Here is a 16,855-nt window from a genome sequence, read left to right on the forward strand (position 1 = left end):
AGTAAAAAAGTACAGAATGAATGTAAAATTTTTAGTGACAAGTATTATGATGAGCCCTGAATTAAGAGAGATGGATCTGGCAATGATATGCAGATAAATTCAAGAGGAGCACTACTGTTGTAGGAGAGGTCTGCAGGAAGCAGGTGTGGGGTTCCGCTGAGGGACTGGAATAAAACAGTTGGAGGTGGGATTACAAAACGGCATCTGTTACCCTTTCTCTAATTTAGCTCATTCTGAACACTGGAAAAGATTTCTAAAAGCCTTTCTTTATGTGTTCACTCCACATTTTGAATATAACTCTTAGGGATGGACACCTGAAAGTGGCTGAAACTGACTTCATTCACAGCCATTTGGATGTCTTGAATACATATATGCCTCGTAGTTACCTCATAAAAAAACATGAATTTTTATATTCTAAGCCTAGTGTCAAACCCAAGTGACCATGAATTAAAAACAAAAACAAAACAAAACAAACAAAACTGCTGCACTCTAGCAGAGTTTAAATGCTTTCATTTCATTTTCAATTTAAGAGCTTGAAAGTAGGCGTACTTTTCAGATACTTTAATATATGGTGTTCAGCCATACCAATATGGGACAGATGCTAAAAACTGTTAATTTCTCCCTCTATCAAGAGAAGAGAGCTAAGTTTTTCAAAATATGAATATCAAAACAAGGTCACATGTCATATCCTTGGCCAGGCTGACGAGAACCATTTTTTTAATTGTCAAAAGAAAAAAAATGTTTTTTAATCTTGCCTTAATTTAAATTTGGAGGTAGAAGTCATTTTAATTTTAAAGAGCTTCTTATCTTGTATAAATCTAATTGCTTTTTTACCCTCTATGAGTATCTTGCCATCTTGTCTTATAAAGCTAGCCAAGAATTAATATTCCAAATTATTTCATCTGACTCATGGTATAGACAGAGCTGCAGAGCAAAGCTTACTAGGTTTTCTTGGGACTGTTATAAATTTGAGACTGTAATACATTCTGAATAAATTCAGAGAAAGTATTAGTCACATAATAGCCTCAACTGTAATACTTTATTACTCAAACTTTTACTTCATCCTCTCAGTGAGACTCAGAATTTGCTAGGTTTAAAAACATGTGAAATAAATCTAATTAAACATCCTCATACATATTTTTCAGATTCAAATCATTTTATTTGCTACTTTATTTGTACAAATTATATTGCTTCTAACTTTTTTAAATGAAATATGTATGCAATATAGATTTGATAGTAGTAGACTTTATCCTCAGGGAGAAAACTAGACTCAGAGGGTGCATGAACTGGAAATCAGAACATTGAATACCAATCTTGAGTCTCTGGTTGACTCAGCAGGAACATCTGCCTGTCATTTAACTTTAGGCTAAGGAATCTCACATAGCCAATGGTCTGTTTTCTAAAGGTCCTTTTACTTGGTTTAATCAATGAATTTACCATTTTAAAATGACAGATAAAACTTTTAAATATTTTTTTAGATACGAGAAAGAACATTTACTGAATTTAGACACAAACATTTTGTTTCAACTTGTTGGTAAAAATAAACATAAAAGTATCAACATAGCTGCCCATTAGAAAAGTCACCAACTTTTGTGAAAAACATTGCTACTTTTCAGTAAATAAGTTTTTTCAAGAATTGATAGTTTTTACCCAACAACCTAGCAATTAAGTGCATGTTGATGTAATAATTATACCTATTTTCTTGAATTCTTTAATATACCTAGTGGAAAGACTTTCTAATTGATGTCATATTTCATATCACTTTTCCCTTAGTACTTTTAATACACATATACATTTTACTCACCAGACTATTTTTCAAACACATTCCTTTCTATGTCTGTTTTTCAAATCTCCAACTAATTATAAACTTCTTTAGGGCAAAGGCCTTGTGTTTTTGTTTTATCTCTCACCATATCTTCTAGTTAGAATGTTTTACATATAGTGGGTCCTCAAATAACATTGCAAACTGACTGACTATAATTGGAAGTAGCCTTTGGGGACCTCCAGTTCAGAAGGCTCTGAATGCTTGGGATTTTCAGAATCAGGTTGAATGAGCACAAGGACCTAAAGGCAGTAGGAACAGGTGCAGAGCAACTGAGAGAAAGCTGTTGGTAGCTACTCTGGTTGTGTGCCTGTGGAATCAGGAAAGGATTCCAGTCGGTGCTCTGTGAATAGCCCTTAGGAGGGTGTGTTTGGTCAGTAATGAATGAGAAACAATCAGCTTGAGAAAGATAGGGCTAAACTGGTTTCAAAGAAACTCTCCCATTATGTTCTCTGAATAAGAAGCAGCGAACAGGTATGAAATAGGCAATGTTTATGGGGAATTAAGAAGAGCTAAGTCTTCTATAGACCCAGCAATATGCTTCAGAATCTGTTCCACTAAATTTGACAACTGTAAATGAAATTAACCAATAGAAGAGAATAAAAGAGTATTCAAGATTTCCTCTTCTCTAGAGATGAAATTTAAAAATTATACCTTGAGGGACTTCCGTGGTGGTCCAGTGGTTAGGACTCTGGGCTTGCACTGCAGGGGTCACAAGTTTGACCCCTGGTTGGGGAATTAAGAGCCTGAATGTCACGCAGCCAAAAAAAAAAAAAAAAAAAATTATACCTTGAAATTGATGCTGGACAAAATCCTGAACTTATTATTAAAAAAGATACCGGGTAATTACATGAAAATTATATTGCAAATTAGATGAGTCAAAATACGTGCTAATCAATATTTCAACACTCACTATGTACAAAATAACTTTTGATAAATGTTATGAGAATACAAATGAGTCAGATGTGTAGCTGGCTCCTGAAGCTAAAATCAAACTGTTAACATTCTAGAATAATTTATCATCATACTTCCCTTTATTAACATGTATCATTTTGAGATCCCCCAGAAGCAATCTCTATGACAAAGGCTCAAGTGCAAAATGGGCATTTGAAAAGTGTTCCCAGAAACACCCATAAGGTATTGGGGAAGTGTGTGAGGGGAAAAAAAAAATATATATATATATATATATATATATAGATAGATAGATAGATAGATAGATAGATGCATTATTAAACTGGTGACAATTGTGAAGAATTAGAATTTAATTTTCCAGAGGAACTCTGGGAAACAGTGAAACAGTCTCTCTGAGTCATCCCATCCAAGGACCATGGTAGCTGAGGTATTTGTACACCAACTCCACTAATAATTTTTTCAAAGATATGGGGGTGAGCATTAATTTCTCAAAACTTCTGCCTGCTAAGAATATGGGCAGAGTAGACTCTGGAAACCAAAAAAATCTCTAGGAAAAGAATTTTCAGGTACATGCATTTGGAAGTCACTCCAGTGTACCCAGAAATAAAGAATGAGAAGAAGGTATCAGAGGTCACCAATACATTTTCTACTGCAATAGTTGATCAGGGAAATTCTGTATTTTTGGTACATCATGACTGAGAGAAATCTTTTTATTTTTTTACATTCTCCACTTTTACACATGCAGGAACTCTTTTCAAATATTATCTCTGTGATTAATCATGGGGTTAGAATAAAAATGGTAATCAGATTTCTGTTTTGCTATAGGAACCATTCTTCACAGATAAATATTCTTATCTTGTTAAAAAAATCTATACTAATATTTAGCTTTAGAAACTAAATCTTGTTTGTCTAAAACATACTGCAGGTCAAAATGTAAAACTGGATTAACCCAATTTATTACACTGGTCTGCTTAAGTAAATAGCAACTACTTCTTCATACTTCAGTTGTTGTGACTTTAGACAAATAAAAATTGGATTCTTTTCTGATGAATAGAATTTGAGACATTATAAAAACTAAGAATAAGCCATAGAATGAATTGACATATTGGCATTATATTCTTCCACTGAGACACAGTCCAACTCTTCTTGTTTCATGAAAGAATGGGAAAAATGACAAACTAGAAAATGGTTCAGCTGCAGAAGATATTAATGTAGAGTTCCAAGGGAGAGAAGTCTTAGACCAGGAGTATTTCCTACACTGTGGGCAGGGATTCTAAAACTGGAATCTGAGAAATTAGTAATTTTCCTATTTTATCCATTTAGTACACATAATCAATAAATGGATTTCTTTTCTTTCATGTGGTTGTTTTTGTTAAAGTGTATTTACTTCTGACCCTTAAAATGCGCTAAAAAGAACAAAATGACCAATACATTTTTGAAGACTCTCTATAATTTCATAAATACACTGTAGAAATGGAGAATAGATGGAAGTAGTAATCAAGAAAATAGTGATTAGAATAAGTATAACAAATATTCCTAAAACCTCAGTGGCTTAAAAAACAACAAAAAATCTTCCTTTCATGAAAATTGCAATGCAATTTCTCCTACTCTTATAGGTCTCCTGGGTAGCTTTCCCCTAAATGGTGACTCTGGGGAATTCACTGAAGGTCCAGTAGTTAGGAATCCACGCTTCCACTGCAGGGGGCATGGGTTCGATCCCTGGTCAGGGAACTAAGATCTTACATGCTCCGTGGCATGGCCAAAAATAAATAAATAAATAAATGGTGATTTTTGTTATTCACAATCTTTCCATTGTGTGGCTCCAAAAACCAATGGGTCCTCAGACACTTTACAGGAGCCTCTGTATGGAGAGATAGATAAATCAAGACACTCTGTACAGAACTGTGTGAGATATTTCAGACACTCAACCTGAGTATGGCACACATCACTTCCTCTCACATTCCACTGGCCAAACTTGTCTCATGACCCCACTAGACAAACAGGCTGGGAAATAGAGTTCATCTGTGTATTAAGGAAATTAACACCGGTTTGGTAAACATCTGCGAAGTGTCTATCGCAGGTCATAACTGATAGCCTAAAATTTGGAGGTGTGCTTTAGTACAGCATATTAAAGTGGGTTGATCTTGGTCCTGTCCCTAGGATATATCTTAGCAGTGAATTTGATGAAATTTAGGATACAAATAATATTTTAAACAAAATAGAAAAACATAAAATGAATAAATAGGAAATATAATTCTACAACAAAAATATTTTAAAATCTTAAAATACTTATGCACAGATAAAATTAAGACAAAATTAAACAGGAATGAATATAAGATTCTGCCTTCAGGTTACAATATAATCAACTGCACAAAAAATGTTAACAGAATGTAAATTTTCAAATGTCTAGGTGAAAAACATTCTTACCACAAGCCAATTCAAATCAACACAGTAAAAATATTATTGCTTTAATTTTTAAAGAATCCAAAATAAATAATTTTATTAGCAAGAATACAAATTTCTTCATTATAAGGATAATACTTCCAATTTAGACTGTGTGGATCACCTGATATCTATACTAATTTTTGGGGGGGAAATACTGACAAACTTAAGCATGGTAGGAGAGTCCACGAGAAGGTAAAATGTTTGGAAACTGTCTCATATAAACAACAATAAATTACATAGGAGTAATGAATCAGTAAAAAAAGGTGCAGGGAATCAGATTGTCTTTGTTCATATATACAAAACGGTCACATGAAAGAAAGAGTAGACATATGTTTGCATATTTAAAGTCCTAGGAAAGGCAACATAATTTTTAAAAATCTACAAATGTTGCATAAAAAATTGAACAAGAACTTAAAGAATAGTAAAGGACTTGTAAGCTGAAAATATATTACAGAAGCTACGTACACTTTATGTAAGACTCTGAGGAGAAGAAATTAGATGGGTTTAAAAGGAATGTAATATACATCTTTATCTGCCTATTCATGTCTAAGATTACAGGAATTTAAGCATTCTTAGCATGATGCTAACACGGTCTTTGACCTGGTAGGAGTCTCTATATACTCACTGTAGTTTTCACTAAAGGGTTTTTTTGTGTGTTACTAAGTTCTTTTATTAGTAATGCTAACACTATTCGGGAATTAGATTTGTCATGTGTCCCGTGAGTAAATAACTCTGATAAGCAAGCATTCTTCATCTGCAGATACACAAAATTGCAAAATTCTGTCTTGAAATTTATTAACAGGATAATTACCATGACAGCAACCCATTTTTAATAAGCATTGTAATTACCATATCAAGCATCATTAAGACCTTCCAACCCAAGGGAGGATGGGTGGTGGTGAGAAAATTATGTTTCATGAGATTGACGTAAGGCAGTAGTCTTGCTACCAGAATTTCCATTAGTCGTAGGCATTTTTCCTAAACTTTGTTGTCCAGAAGTCATGTTGATGGGTCTAATAAAAATAAACTCAAACAACTCATTGCCAATATTTTTTAACTGTGACGTTTATAATTCTAACATAGGTAAATTGTATCTGAAGAATAAATTAATAACATGTCATCCTAATCGCCCATTAATTTCTCAGGTGAAGATGTAATAAAAAATCTAACAGACAAGGACAAAAAATTTCACCACTTGTTCTGAATATAATGAAATGCAACAATCTACCTAAGTGAAATTAAAGTGGGGAGTATGTTTCAGAAATAAGAAGGCTTACAAAATGTTTAATGGATATTGGAAAAGATTTGTCTCATGTGTGAACAGTGTCTGCACAGATGAAAACTTATTAAGCTAACATCTCTGAATTTAATTTCTTTTTGAATTAAGAATAAGTTTTAATCAAACCTTAACCTTTAAAGTTGTATGACCTCTATTACCCTGTGAGCAATACAGTGATGGCTGAGAATAAGTGAAAGAATTATGGAAACACATTCTCAAAAAATTGTTTAAATGCCCTCAAGAATATCAAGGTAACAAATATATTTTAGTACGAGGACTTCAAAATTCTGTGAACCTCCTTTTTTTTTTTTTACATATTGTAGAATATACTCTCTTCCTCCAAAGACAGATATTGGAGCTCCTTATGAGTGGCCATTGTTTCGTAGGTCAAATGAAGCAGTATTAGTATTAGGAGAATGCTGATTCTCATCAGTAATTCTGAAGTCCTAAAATTATAATTTCTTCATTTTATATTTCACATAAATAGCAGATAATCATTCATATGGTCTGAAAACATTAGCAGTAAAATCTCCACACAATATGACAGCTACTTTTCAAATTAAGCTTTCATTCTTCCTCTAAACCCACCATTTGAGTCACTATTCCCCAAACACAGTTCACTTAATCTCTCTTCTGTGTCTTCAAACTACTCACTCATTATGGAATACACTTGGCTTTCCCTTCTGTTTATTTAAACCTACTGTGTAAGAACTCTGAAGAGTCGGGTATTTTCCCTATTTACTAGCTAACAAGTTAGCTTGCCATAGCTTCATGGAAGCTCACAGAAGACATGAGACTCCTGGGTCAGAAGCAAAGGACTTTATCACCCAAGTCTCAGATGAGACTCATGTTGTCATAGGTTCTCCTCCTTCAATTTCCATAGGATCATTGTGGGAGCAGTCCAGGCAAATGTTGTACACAGTTTGTGACACAGCTAAAGAATCTGGAGTTTAAGAAACTTCTGATCTTAAAAGGTCCTACTAGCAAACCTACCTAATCTTTGTCCCTGAGGGAGACATTACCTTTATTATCCTGGTCAGGGAGCAAATCTTCCTTCTGCTCTGGAGGCAGATATTGACTCTAATATCTAAGGCTGTTTGCTACACAAACATCCTGTAAAAAGAGAGTTCAGGACAGAAAACTGCCAAAAGTTTTCAGATGCATGTCAAATCTCATCCTTCAAACTACAATGTCAATCCTACTTCTTTAATGATAAGAGGCCAGAGTACCATCTCACTCTTCCATTTTCTGTGCCATCTGACACATCATTCATGTTGTGTGGCATCATTTATGTTATTTACTTTCTTGCTTAACATTTGTGTCCCATTTAAATAAATTATATATTTAATGTTGTCTCTTTAAGTAGTTCAAACTCAATGAAGGTACAAATTATGTAATAAATTCCTTTTTAGCCTCACAAAATTTAATGCAACTATATTTTGAATAGCGTCTCAAATATTTGTGGCATGAAGAAGGGTAAAAATTTAATTTGTAAATGTTTCATCTAAACCACCAGTAAGCAAATGTTAGTGAAAGAGTTTTATTCTATCTGTTGGGGGGAAAATTAGTTAGAATGTGGCAATAATGTTCCCTATGCTATTGTCTGTCCTTTTCTTTTAAGATACCATTTCAGTCACCTTTATTTGGTGATTTGGTGTCAAATATCAAAGAACACCAATTCTTATGGAGAATTAAAGAGAAGTGTAAATATAATTAGAATTGACAACAGTCTTCTGATAAAATCTGGAATGGGATTAGTTTTCACTTCTAGGAGCTTAATTACAAGGACCTCCAAGGCAAAATCTTCAAATCTATATTTTATGAATTAAAAATTATCAAATTATACATGCACATAGTTTAGAAAGCCAATGACTATACAAAACACAACCTCAAGTATTTCTAATACCCAGAGGCAACCTTTCTAATGCATCTCTTAACCATTCTTGGTTTTGCCTTCATATTTCTAAATGTTTAACTGCTCTTTATAGATTTTTTTCCATTTTCACATTGTCTTACTGATTTTTTCCTGTTGAAGAGAAGTCTTTAGTTCTCTTATACTAACTCTCCTCCTTCCCCATGTTCCTTATATTTATATACTTATGTTTAAGTCAACTGCTATTGTTATCATTATCCAAGTATATCTTCAGAGTTGAACCTTGTAATATATTTCAATTACATTTCATTTCATACAACTTTTTCTTTGTGTTGTTATTAAACACTCACTTTTTGTTTCCTCAATCATGTATACACCCATCATTACCATATTATTAAGCTTTCCATGAGAAGTGTAAAATCCTTCTCTAAACCATCAGATAACCCACTAGTTGCATCTCTCTCCTGAAGACATCCTTCATGAAGCCTCTTCTCCCAGACTCAGTCTGTCTTGGTTGCTCTTGACTTTCAAGGCACAGCTATCATCATGGTATTTTGCTTCATTATCATCTTGGGATTCCCTTCTATATTCTCCTATATACAATCTCCTATTTTTTAAATCAGTTTTGGTGGAACATACATAAAAGTAGTGTCCTGAGAAAGGGAACATGGCAAAACTAATTTGGAAATCTTATAGGTCTAAAAATGTCTTCTTTCTTCTTCAATACCTGAAAAAAATGTCTGGTTCTGTAGAAAAATTCTAGTTTGAAAATAGTTTTCCTTCAGAATTTCAAAAGCTTTACTCAATTGTCTTCTAGCTTTCCGATTTCTATTATGCCATTTTGATTCCTAATTCTTTATATGTGATCATTTTGGAAAAAATGAAAATCTCACTGGAAACATTTAAGATCTTCATTTTTATCCTAGTGTTTAAATTGCATGTGGATGTGTTTTGGTGTGGATCTTGCTTACTCTATGTGCTAGACACCTAGTGGGTGCTTTTTAATTAGAAACATATGTCTAAATATGATAGAAATTTTTATTAATTTTTTAGAAAATAACTTCTTCATCTCTATTTCTCTTTTTGGAATTCTATTCAAATGTTAGATTAGCTGGACCATTTCTCTAATCTTCTTATCTTCTCCTTCTTCTTCCATCCCTTTGATTGATAAATTTTGTTTTATTCTCTGTAAGATTTCGTCAACTTTATCTCCATCCCTTTTATTGATTTTTATGTTAAGATTTTTAATATTCTAAGAGTTCATTGATGTTCTCTGAAAATTCCTTGTTTCTCTTTTCCTATTCTTGTTATGTGAATGCAACATTTCCCTTTTTTTTCTGAGAATACTAAATAAAAGTATCAATAATTGTGTTTTATTTTGTAGTTGGGCTCCCTGAAGTATCCTTGTTTCCTGAATTCTTTTTCCCATTTATTTTTCTTGGTTTCTTTTATTTTTTAGAAGATTGTCTCAAATGTTTGGTTATCTGGTATACTCACATCTAAGACTCAGTTATAAAAGAGCTTATTGGTAGCTCTGTTGATCAACAGTAGGCTTCACTGTGAGTGTATTAGTGACGTTGTTTCAACAAGGACCCTTTTGTCAGGATCTGTAGCCTTTTCTCCAGAGATCATCAATTTTCCTAGATAGGAATTCTCCAATATTCCACCAGAAAGGAATTCTCAGAACCAAGTGTCAAAAGGGATTGTGATGAGTATGTAAACTTTCACTTAATAACCCTGATTTAAGACTATGTTGCCTCTTGTTTCCAATGATTCCATGTTTCTTAGTTCAAAGTTTCTCAGGCTCAACATTTCACAAAAATAAATTTCTAGCCTTCTGCAGGGATTTGACTAGGAAGTTGGTGGGAGAAGGTAAGTAGTTGGGCACTGAATTGTTTGAAATATGAAAGGAGGTCTGAGTATTTAACTCTTCTTATATAGACCTTTAACCACTTCTGTTTTAAGACTGAATTACACTCTAAGAGCTAAATGGTGTCTCCAATTCCTGAGTTATTTAAGAATTCTGTAACATTTCAGTATGCCTAGTTCTGTCCTCCTACATACTGACAGCTTTTTTTTTTTTTTTTTTTTTTTTTTTTTTTTTTTTTTTGTGGTATGCGGGCCTCTCACTGTTGTGGCCTCTCCCGTTACAGAGCACAGGCTCCGGACGTGCAGGCTCAGCGGCCATGGCTCACAGGCCCAGCCGCTCCGCGGCATGTGGGATCCTCCCGGACCGGGGCACAAACCCGCGCCCCCTGCATTGGCAGGCGGACTCTCAACCACTGCGCCACCAGGGAAGCCCCATACTGACAGCTTTGATTCAAGTTTTCTTTAGTATGCTGAGCAGTGGCCATTCCCTGATCTGATTCTTTTCCTTCAAAATTGTTTTTCTGTCATCTCCTCTCCCATTCCCTCTATCACTGTTGATATGTGTTTTGTTCTTGTTACTGTTGTTGTTTTATTCCTTTATTATTGTTTTAGCATAGTTTTAGGGAGAAGATGTGAAGAATGAATATGTTTGAAAACAGCAGGTTTAAGTAGAACTAATCCTACATATTTTTCTTAAACATATAGCTGTTAGTTTTCAGACCCTCAGAAGCTATTTCCCAGCAAAAGAAGAATTGTAATTGATGAGCTTTTGATCAGAATTATTTGTATAAATGACTAGGTCAGATTTTACAAAAAAATAAGTTATGTGGTTATAAAATCTGCTTGTTTATAAATATACTTTTAAAGGAATTATACCTCATTTCGGAATGCTTTTAGAATTCTTAGGAAACAAAATGATAGGTCATGATAAACTGAGAAACATAGCTATATCTTCTCAAAATAGTAACACAGAGAAAACCAAAAAAATATATATATATATATTTGGTAGTTGCTTTATAAAACCTAAATGGTCCAATTTTTCTACTATAATAAATTTTAGAAAATTATGTGGGAAGAAATTGTTAATTTAAATTAATAAATCTTCCCAAATTGATCAAAATATTAATATAGTGTCACAAATATTTCAAAATATCTATCTAATAAAATCACCTCATTTTATATCAATCAGCATTGCAGCAGGTTCCTCTTCTGAAAATAAATTTCCTTATCAAAATAATGAGGAGTTAGCACTAAATTTTATTTTAGGTAGGTATTAGCTCTAAAGTCTAGAAACTTATGATCAGAATATGGGGTTTAATGAGAGGTACACATTTTTACTATTATGAAATCTCTCCAGGATGGCTATAAACTTAATATTTTATGGAAGATTTTTAAAAGACAACCTATAACAAGGGATTCAAGGATAAATTCTAGTATCATTTATTAGAATTTTTGTTAAATCTAAGCCATAGTCTGCCTCAGCTTGTTGTTGCAAATATAATCCTTACCTGCAGATTATTTTGTATTTTGTATTCTATGCCTATACTCTGTTCCAAGTTCTACCAATGTTGACGAATTAGTTTAGAAAAAGAAATAGAAATCTACAGCGTAGTTGATGATTCTAAAACCATGACTTCAATCATAAAAAAATAATAATAATCAATCCTATTGTTTTAGCATTTCCAAAAGTAGTTACAGCAACAGCACCTGAAATAAAGTTGCTCACTTGTTTATGGTTTATAAAAATGAATTTCTATTCAATCGACCAGTCCAACATCAAATCAAAATCCAAGTAGCAGATGAATCTTAAGACTATAATCCAATTTTAGATGTCAATGTCGCCAAGTTTAAACTCAGCACTGATATGCTAGTCATGTTCCTACTGACAATGATAGGACAGGTTTTTTTTGTTTGTTTGTTTTGTTTTGTTTTGTTTTGTTTTGCATTATGTGGGCTTCTCACTGCTGTGGCCTCTCCCGTTGCGGAGCACAGGCTCCGGACATGCAGGCCCAGCAGCCATGGCTCACGGGCCTAGCCGCTCCGCGGCATGTGGGATCCCCCCAGACCGGGGCACGAACCCGCGTCCCCTGCATCGGCAGGCGGACTCTCAACCACTGCGCCACCAGGGAAGCCCAGGACAGGTTTTAAAGTATAAATATTCATGTAGAGAAAACATACTTGAGCCTAAAAACTGTGTTGCTTAAAAACTGTTTTGTTCAATCAAGGTTATATTTGAACAACATGGATTCCCAAAAAGGCCTAATTGTCTCAATTGTAAAGTATTCTTATCAGTCAAAACATGTTTGAAGATTTACTATGTGAAGGAATTTATTTATTTAAACTTTCAAAATAGGCATAACTACTTAAAACGCATGTCTAGATCCCCATAAGAAAGATCTTCTCTGGGACTTCCCTGGTGGTCCAGTGGTTAAGACTCCACACTTCAACTTCCGGGGGCATGGGTTCTATCCCTGGTCAGGGAGCTAAGATGCCACATGCTGCGCAGCTGTGGCCAAAAAAAAAAAAAAAATCTTCTCTGGAGCTGAAGTTAATGTATTCCCAGGAAAATTTATATTATTGAGATGTCACATTTGTTTATACAGTCCATAATTGAATACATGTTATTCTCTCAAATAATATAATTTTAGACAGCTTTCTAATAAATCCTTGTCACCAGAAACTTACTGAAAGTAGTACTTCACTATGGTATGCATCACCATGACATTTAACTTAAACAACATAGAACAAGATGTTTGTCAAGTTTAGGTTGTGTGGGAAAAATCCCAAAGGAGGCATAGAAGGGAATAGAGCTAGTGCCTTCAAGCATGGCTGCTTGGAAGGTAACACAGGCCTTAAAAGACTAACAGGGCTTGGGAAAACTGGAGGGAGTCATTCTGTCAGTTCCACCCAAGTGTGCAATGTGAACTAAGATCCTGAGGCACAACTGAGTCTGGACAGCAAGGGATATGAACAAACAGAAGAGAGTGGGTATAATGCAGAATAGTACTGAAAAGGCTTTGCAGTAAGAAGAGAAGCCTCTTTTTAAGTCTTTAAAAATGTCATTTCCCTCTTGTATTAGATTTTTAACACAGCAATACAATTTTATTGTTTTTATCAAACTTATTGGAGTGGCAATGCAAGTCACAATCTCTTATTCAAAGACTTAGGGGAATGTTTTTCAGAATATTTCAGATTTTAGGAAGATAATAAAGTACATATACCATGTATAATATAACACAGCCAGCAGGCTCTGTGGCAACACTGTGTAATCAAATACATTATTTCCAGGGCAAAACATATGATTATTCAGACAAAGCAGGGTAAATAAAGACCAGAAAGTCTTTTCTATTTTTGTATTCAAGTCATTTCAGGTTAGATGTTGCCACCAATAAAATTAAACAAAACACACCCATTCAATCTGCAGAATGTTTTAGATTTTAGAATTGTGTCTAAGGTAGTGAAGTTGTGTATTTTAAAACTTCATGACCAAAACTATAACAAAAAACACAGCAGTGTACTTTAAAAAGTTATATTATAGAAGTGTTTAATTCATTTAAATCAAATTTAGTGTCATTTAAAATTATATGTGAAAAACACTAAACATAGTATTTTTTTTAAGTATATGTTACTATAAATATTTGATCAGGGGATGGGTGTCCAGAGGCTATACTGTTGGGAAGCATAGGGGTAAGGCTAACCTGAAGGCCCGTAAGGACAGGGAGAGAGCAGCACATGGGCTACAGAGGCCCTAGTTATGCCAGAGGATGCCTAAGGGACTAGGAAATGCTAGAAAGATTGGACATGGGCTTCTTCTCTCTCATCCTTTTCAGGAATGGTGCAAGCAGCACCTGAATGTGGAAGGTGAATCATAAATGCAGCCTTGTCACCCACTTCGCAGTCACCTGAATAATTACATGAGATACAGCACAGGATCTGATAAATCACATATAATTCCCATCACTTTCCCAACTATGCAACACTTACCCTGATTGAAAGAAAAGAAAAAAGGAAAGAATGAAAGATGGGTAGAAAAACAGGAACTCCTCACTTGTTACTTATGTCTGAATCACTAAAAAAATCCTTTTATTCTAACACTAGAGAGTTAACCCAAAAAATGCACGTTCTTGTAAAAAGACAATGGAACGATAGAAACCTATGCAAAAGACCAAACTGAACGTAGGTCCTTAATTTGTCTTGGTGGGGAAGAAAGTAAGGAGACCAAGAGGACTTTAAATATATTTGCTAACAGCAAAAAGTAGAAAACTGAGACCAAGAACAAAAATAAATCAACAAACAATTTCCAGGTGGCACAGCATTGCCCTACATACTGATTACTTTCAACAGAATTGGATCAAAAACAGACTCTACACTGAGATTTTGGTCTTTCACAAGTCAATTCAAATAGCTTTGCTCATGATGTGCATTTTAAAAAATAAGAATAACAGAAATTACACATAGGTAAAGTTAACAAAACCAATTACAGTATGTAAAGTATGATTTTTTATACAAATATAAATGTGCATTTTCATACTTATATATAAAGATAAGAAGTATATACATTCAACACTAACAGTCATTGGTGGGATTTTCAGTGATATTTATTGTCTTATTAATCTGGTTCTTAAATGTTCTGTAATGAATATGTATTATTTAATTATAAAAACTATGAAAATTTCTAATGGAGATTCTTTCTTCCGGAAATATGTTAAATGAGCTATCACAACTGTATACACTTGTCATTCTCAACTAAGTAGAACTCTGTTTTTTTGAACAAACCCTAGTTTTTCTCAATAGATGTAACAATAAAAAAAACAGACCTTAAGTTGTAAGACAGAAGAAACCTGTAGTAGACTTAATTATAGATTTCTGGGAAATTTACTTACAGTACACATCCACTCTGATTGACTTTATCGCTGGGGACCCCAGGCCATTCTCTGCTTTACAGTAATACCGGCCTCCTTGGTGTCGCTGAATATTTGTAATCCTCAAAGTCTCGTTGAAGACACTTGAGTCTTGGAATCTGTCAGAGGCACTTCCTGCTGTTTTGGTCCACCTGATCTGAGCAAGCATCAACAAAGATTGTTACTTTAGGTTGGTTTTCTCACTGAAAAATTAAATAGCAATTACTCATTTGAAGAGTTGGCTTTCAGAACTGCTACAGTGCCCTTTTTGGCAAATTATTGGAAATTAAGAAAAGTTTATACACGTAATTCAACTATAAAAGTTTCAAATGCAATGTCATCATTGTATAGTGTGTATAATTCTAATTCAATTGCATAGAGTTTATCAATAGTTCAATCAGTGTAAGGGCAATATAAATATAATACAAAAGAAGTTAAATATAAGTACTGCACTGAAAATATGGATTAGTTTCTTTTTGTTGAGCCTCTAAAATTCTCACTCATATTTTCGAAACCCTGTAAGGCACTTTTTATTTACTTAGTACAGGTACTAAAGGTAGGTTCTCACTTTCTTTCTGGACATGCTTCAGTATTTTATTCAAAATTTTCTATTTGATTTGGATAATTTAAGCATATTACCATAATAGCTTCTTGAAATTATGTGTAATTTTATACACCTGGTTGTTAAAAATGTTTTTTTTTTTATGTTTTTGCTTTAATAAGCCCACAAATGACTTGTCTGTTTTGATAATTAGAATTCACTTTACATCAATAATTATTTTCAAAAAATGTGTAAACTTTTCCAAAGAAAACATTTCTATTAAACTGCCAAGCACTTTGAATATCTAAAACATTCCATTATAAACAATACCATTCTTTTAAACACAGCTGTGCACAACAGTTTTAGATTTTACCAGAAATAAAGACTGGCATTCAACTCAAATTTTGTGTATTTTAGCTTATAAAACATGAATGGAAGTCACATGATAATACTGTAAAGTGATATAAAACAGGATGTAAAAAAGATTCAGTTTATTTCTCTCCTCGTCCCTGCTGTATAATATATATTATTATTATTATTATTATTATTATTATTATGTTTAGGTTGAAAAACTGCTGATAGAAATCCTCTGGTCAAACACAAATGAAGAAACATAGAAAAATGCAACTAAGGAGTGGGTCATCAAAATTGAAATCCTTTAATACTGCCATTATTTATGCTACTTTCATACAATGTTAATTAAAATTTATGATCTAATGACATTAAGTATCTTTAAAAAGTTCTCCAAATCATTACAATATCAGTATAAATATATTCATGCTTGCCGTTAATTGTGAATGAAATGAAAATGTTACCTAGAGATTAATAAAAATTGAGTAATTCATAAAAATAAATATCAAATGTTTATCCAACACTTTGTGCAGAAAATATACACAAAAATAAATGGAATGGGCTTCCCTGGTGGCGCAGTGGTTGAGAATCTGCCTGCCAATGCAGGGGACACGGGTTCAAGCCCTGGTTTGGGAAGATTCCACATACCCTGGAGCAACTAGGCCCGTGAGCCACAACTACTGAGCCTGTGCATCTGGAGCCTGTGATCCACAAAAAGAGAGGTCGCGATAGTGAGAGGCCCGCGCACCGCGATGAAGAGTGGCCCCCACTTGCCACAACTAGAGAAAGCCCTCGCACAGAAATGAAGACCCAACACAGCCATAAATAAATAAATAAATAAATAAATAAATAAATGGAATGA

The 16,855-nt window shown here is 33.8% G+C and overlaps 1 protein-coding gene across 5 annotated transcripts in view; it reads right to left on the reverse strand.

Moving 5' to 3' along the window:
- MDGA2 (MAM domain containing glycosylphosphatidylinositol anchor 2) overlaps positions 1-16,855 on the reverse strand; it is an 823,345-nt gene that overhangs the window by 383,270 nt on the left and 423,220 nt on the right. For all 5 annotated transcript variants that reach the window (XR_014293890.1, XM_082618922.1, XM_082618923.1 and 2 more), the window contains one exon: positions 15,084-15,258. Coding sequence is in view for 4 of the 5 variants with exons in the window: in XM_082618922.1 (XP_082475048.1) it covers positions 15,084-15,258 (175 nt within the window). In the remaining variant the exon portion in view is untranslated. The remainder of the gene's footprint in view (positions 1-15,083; positions 15,259-16,855) is intronic.

This window comes from Mesoplodon mirus (genome assembly GCF_964341445.2).
Source record: "Mesoplodon mirus genome assembly, chromosome: 4".
NCBI lineage: Eukaryota > Metazoa > Chordata > Mammalia > Artiodactyla > Ziphiidae > Mesoplodon > Mesoplodon mirus.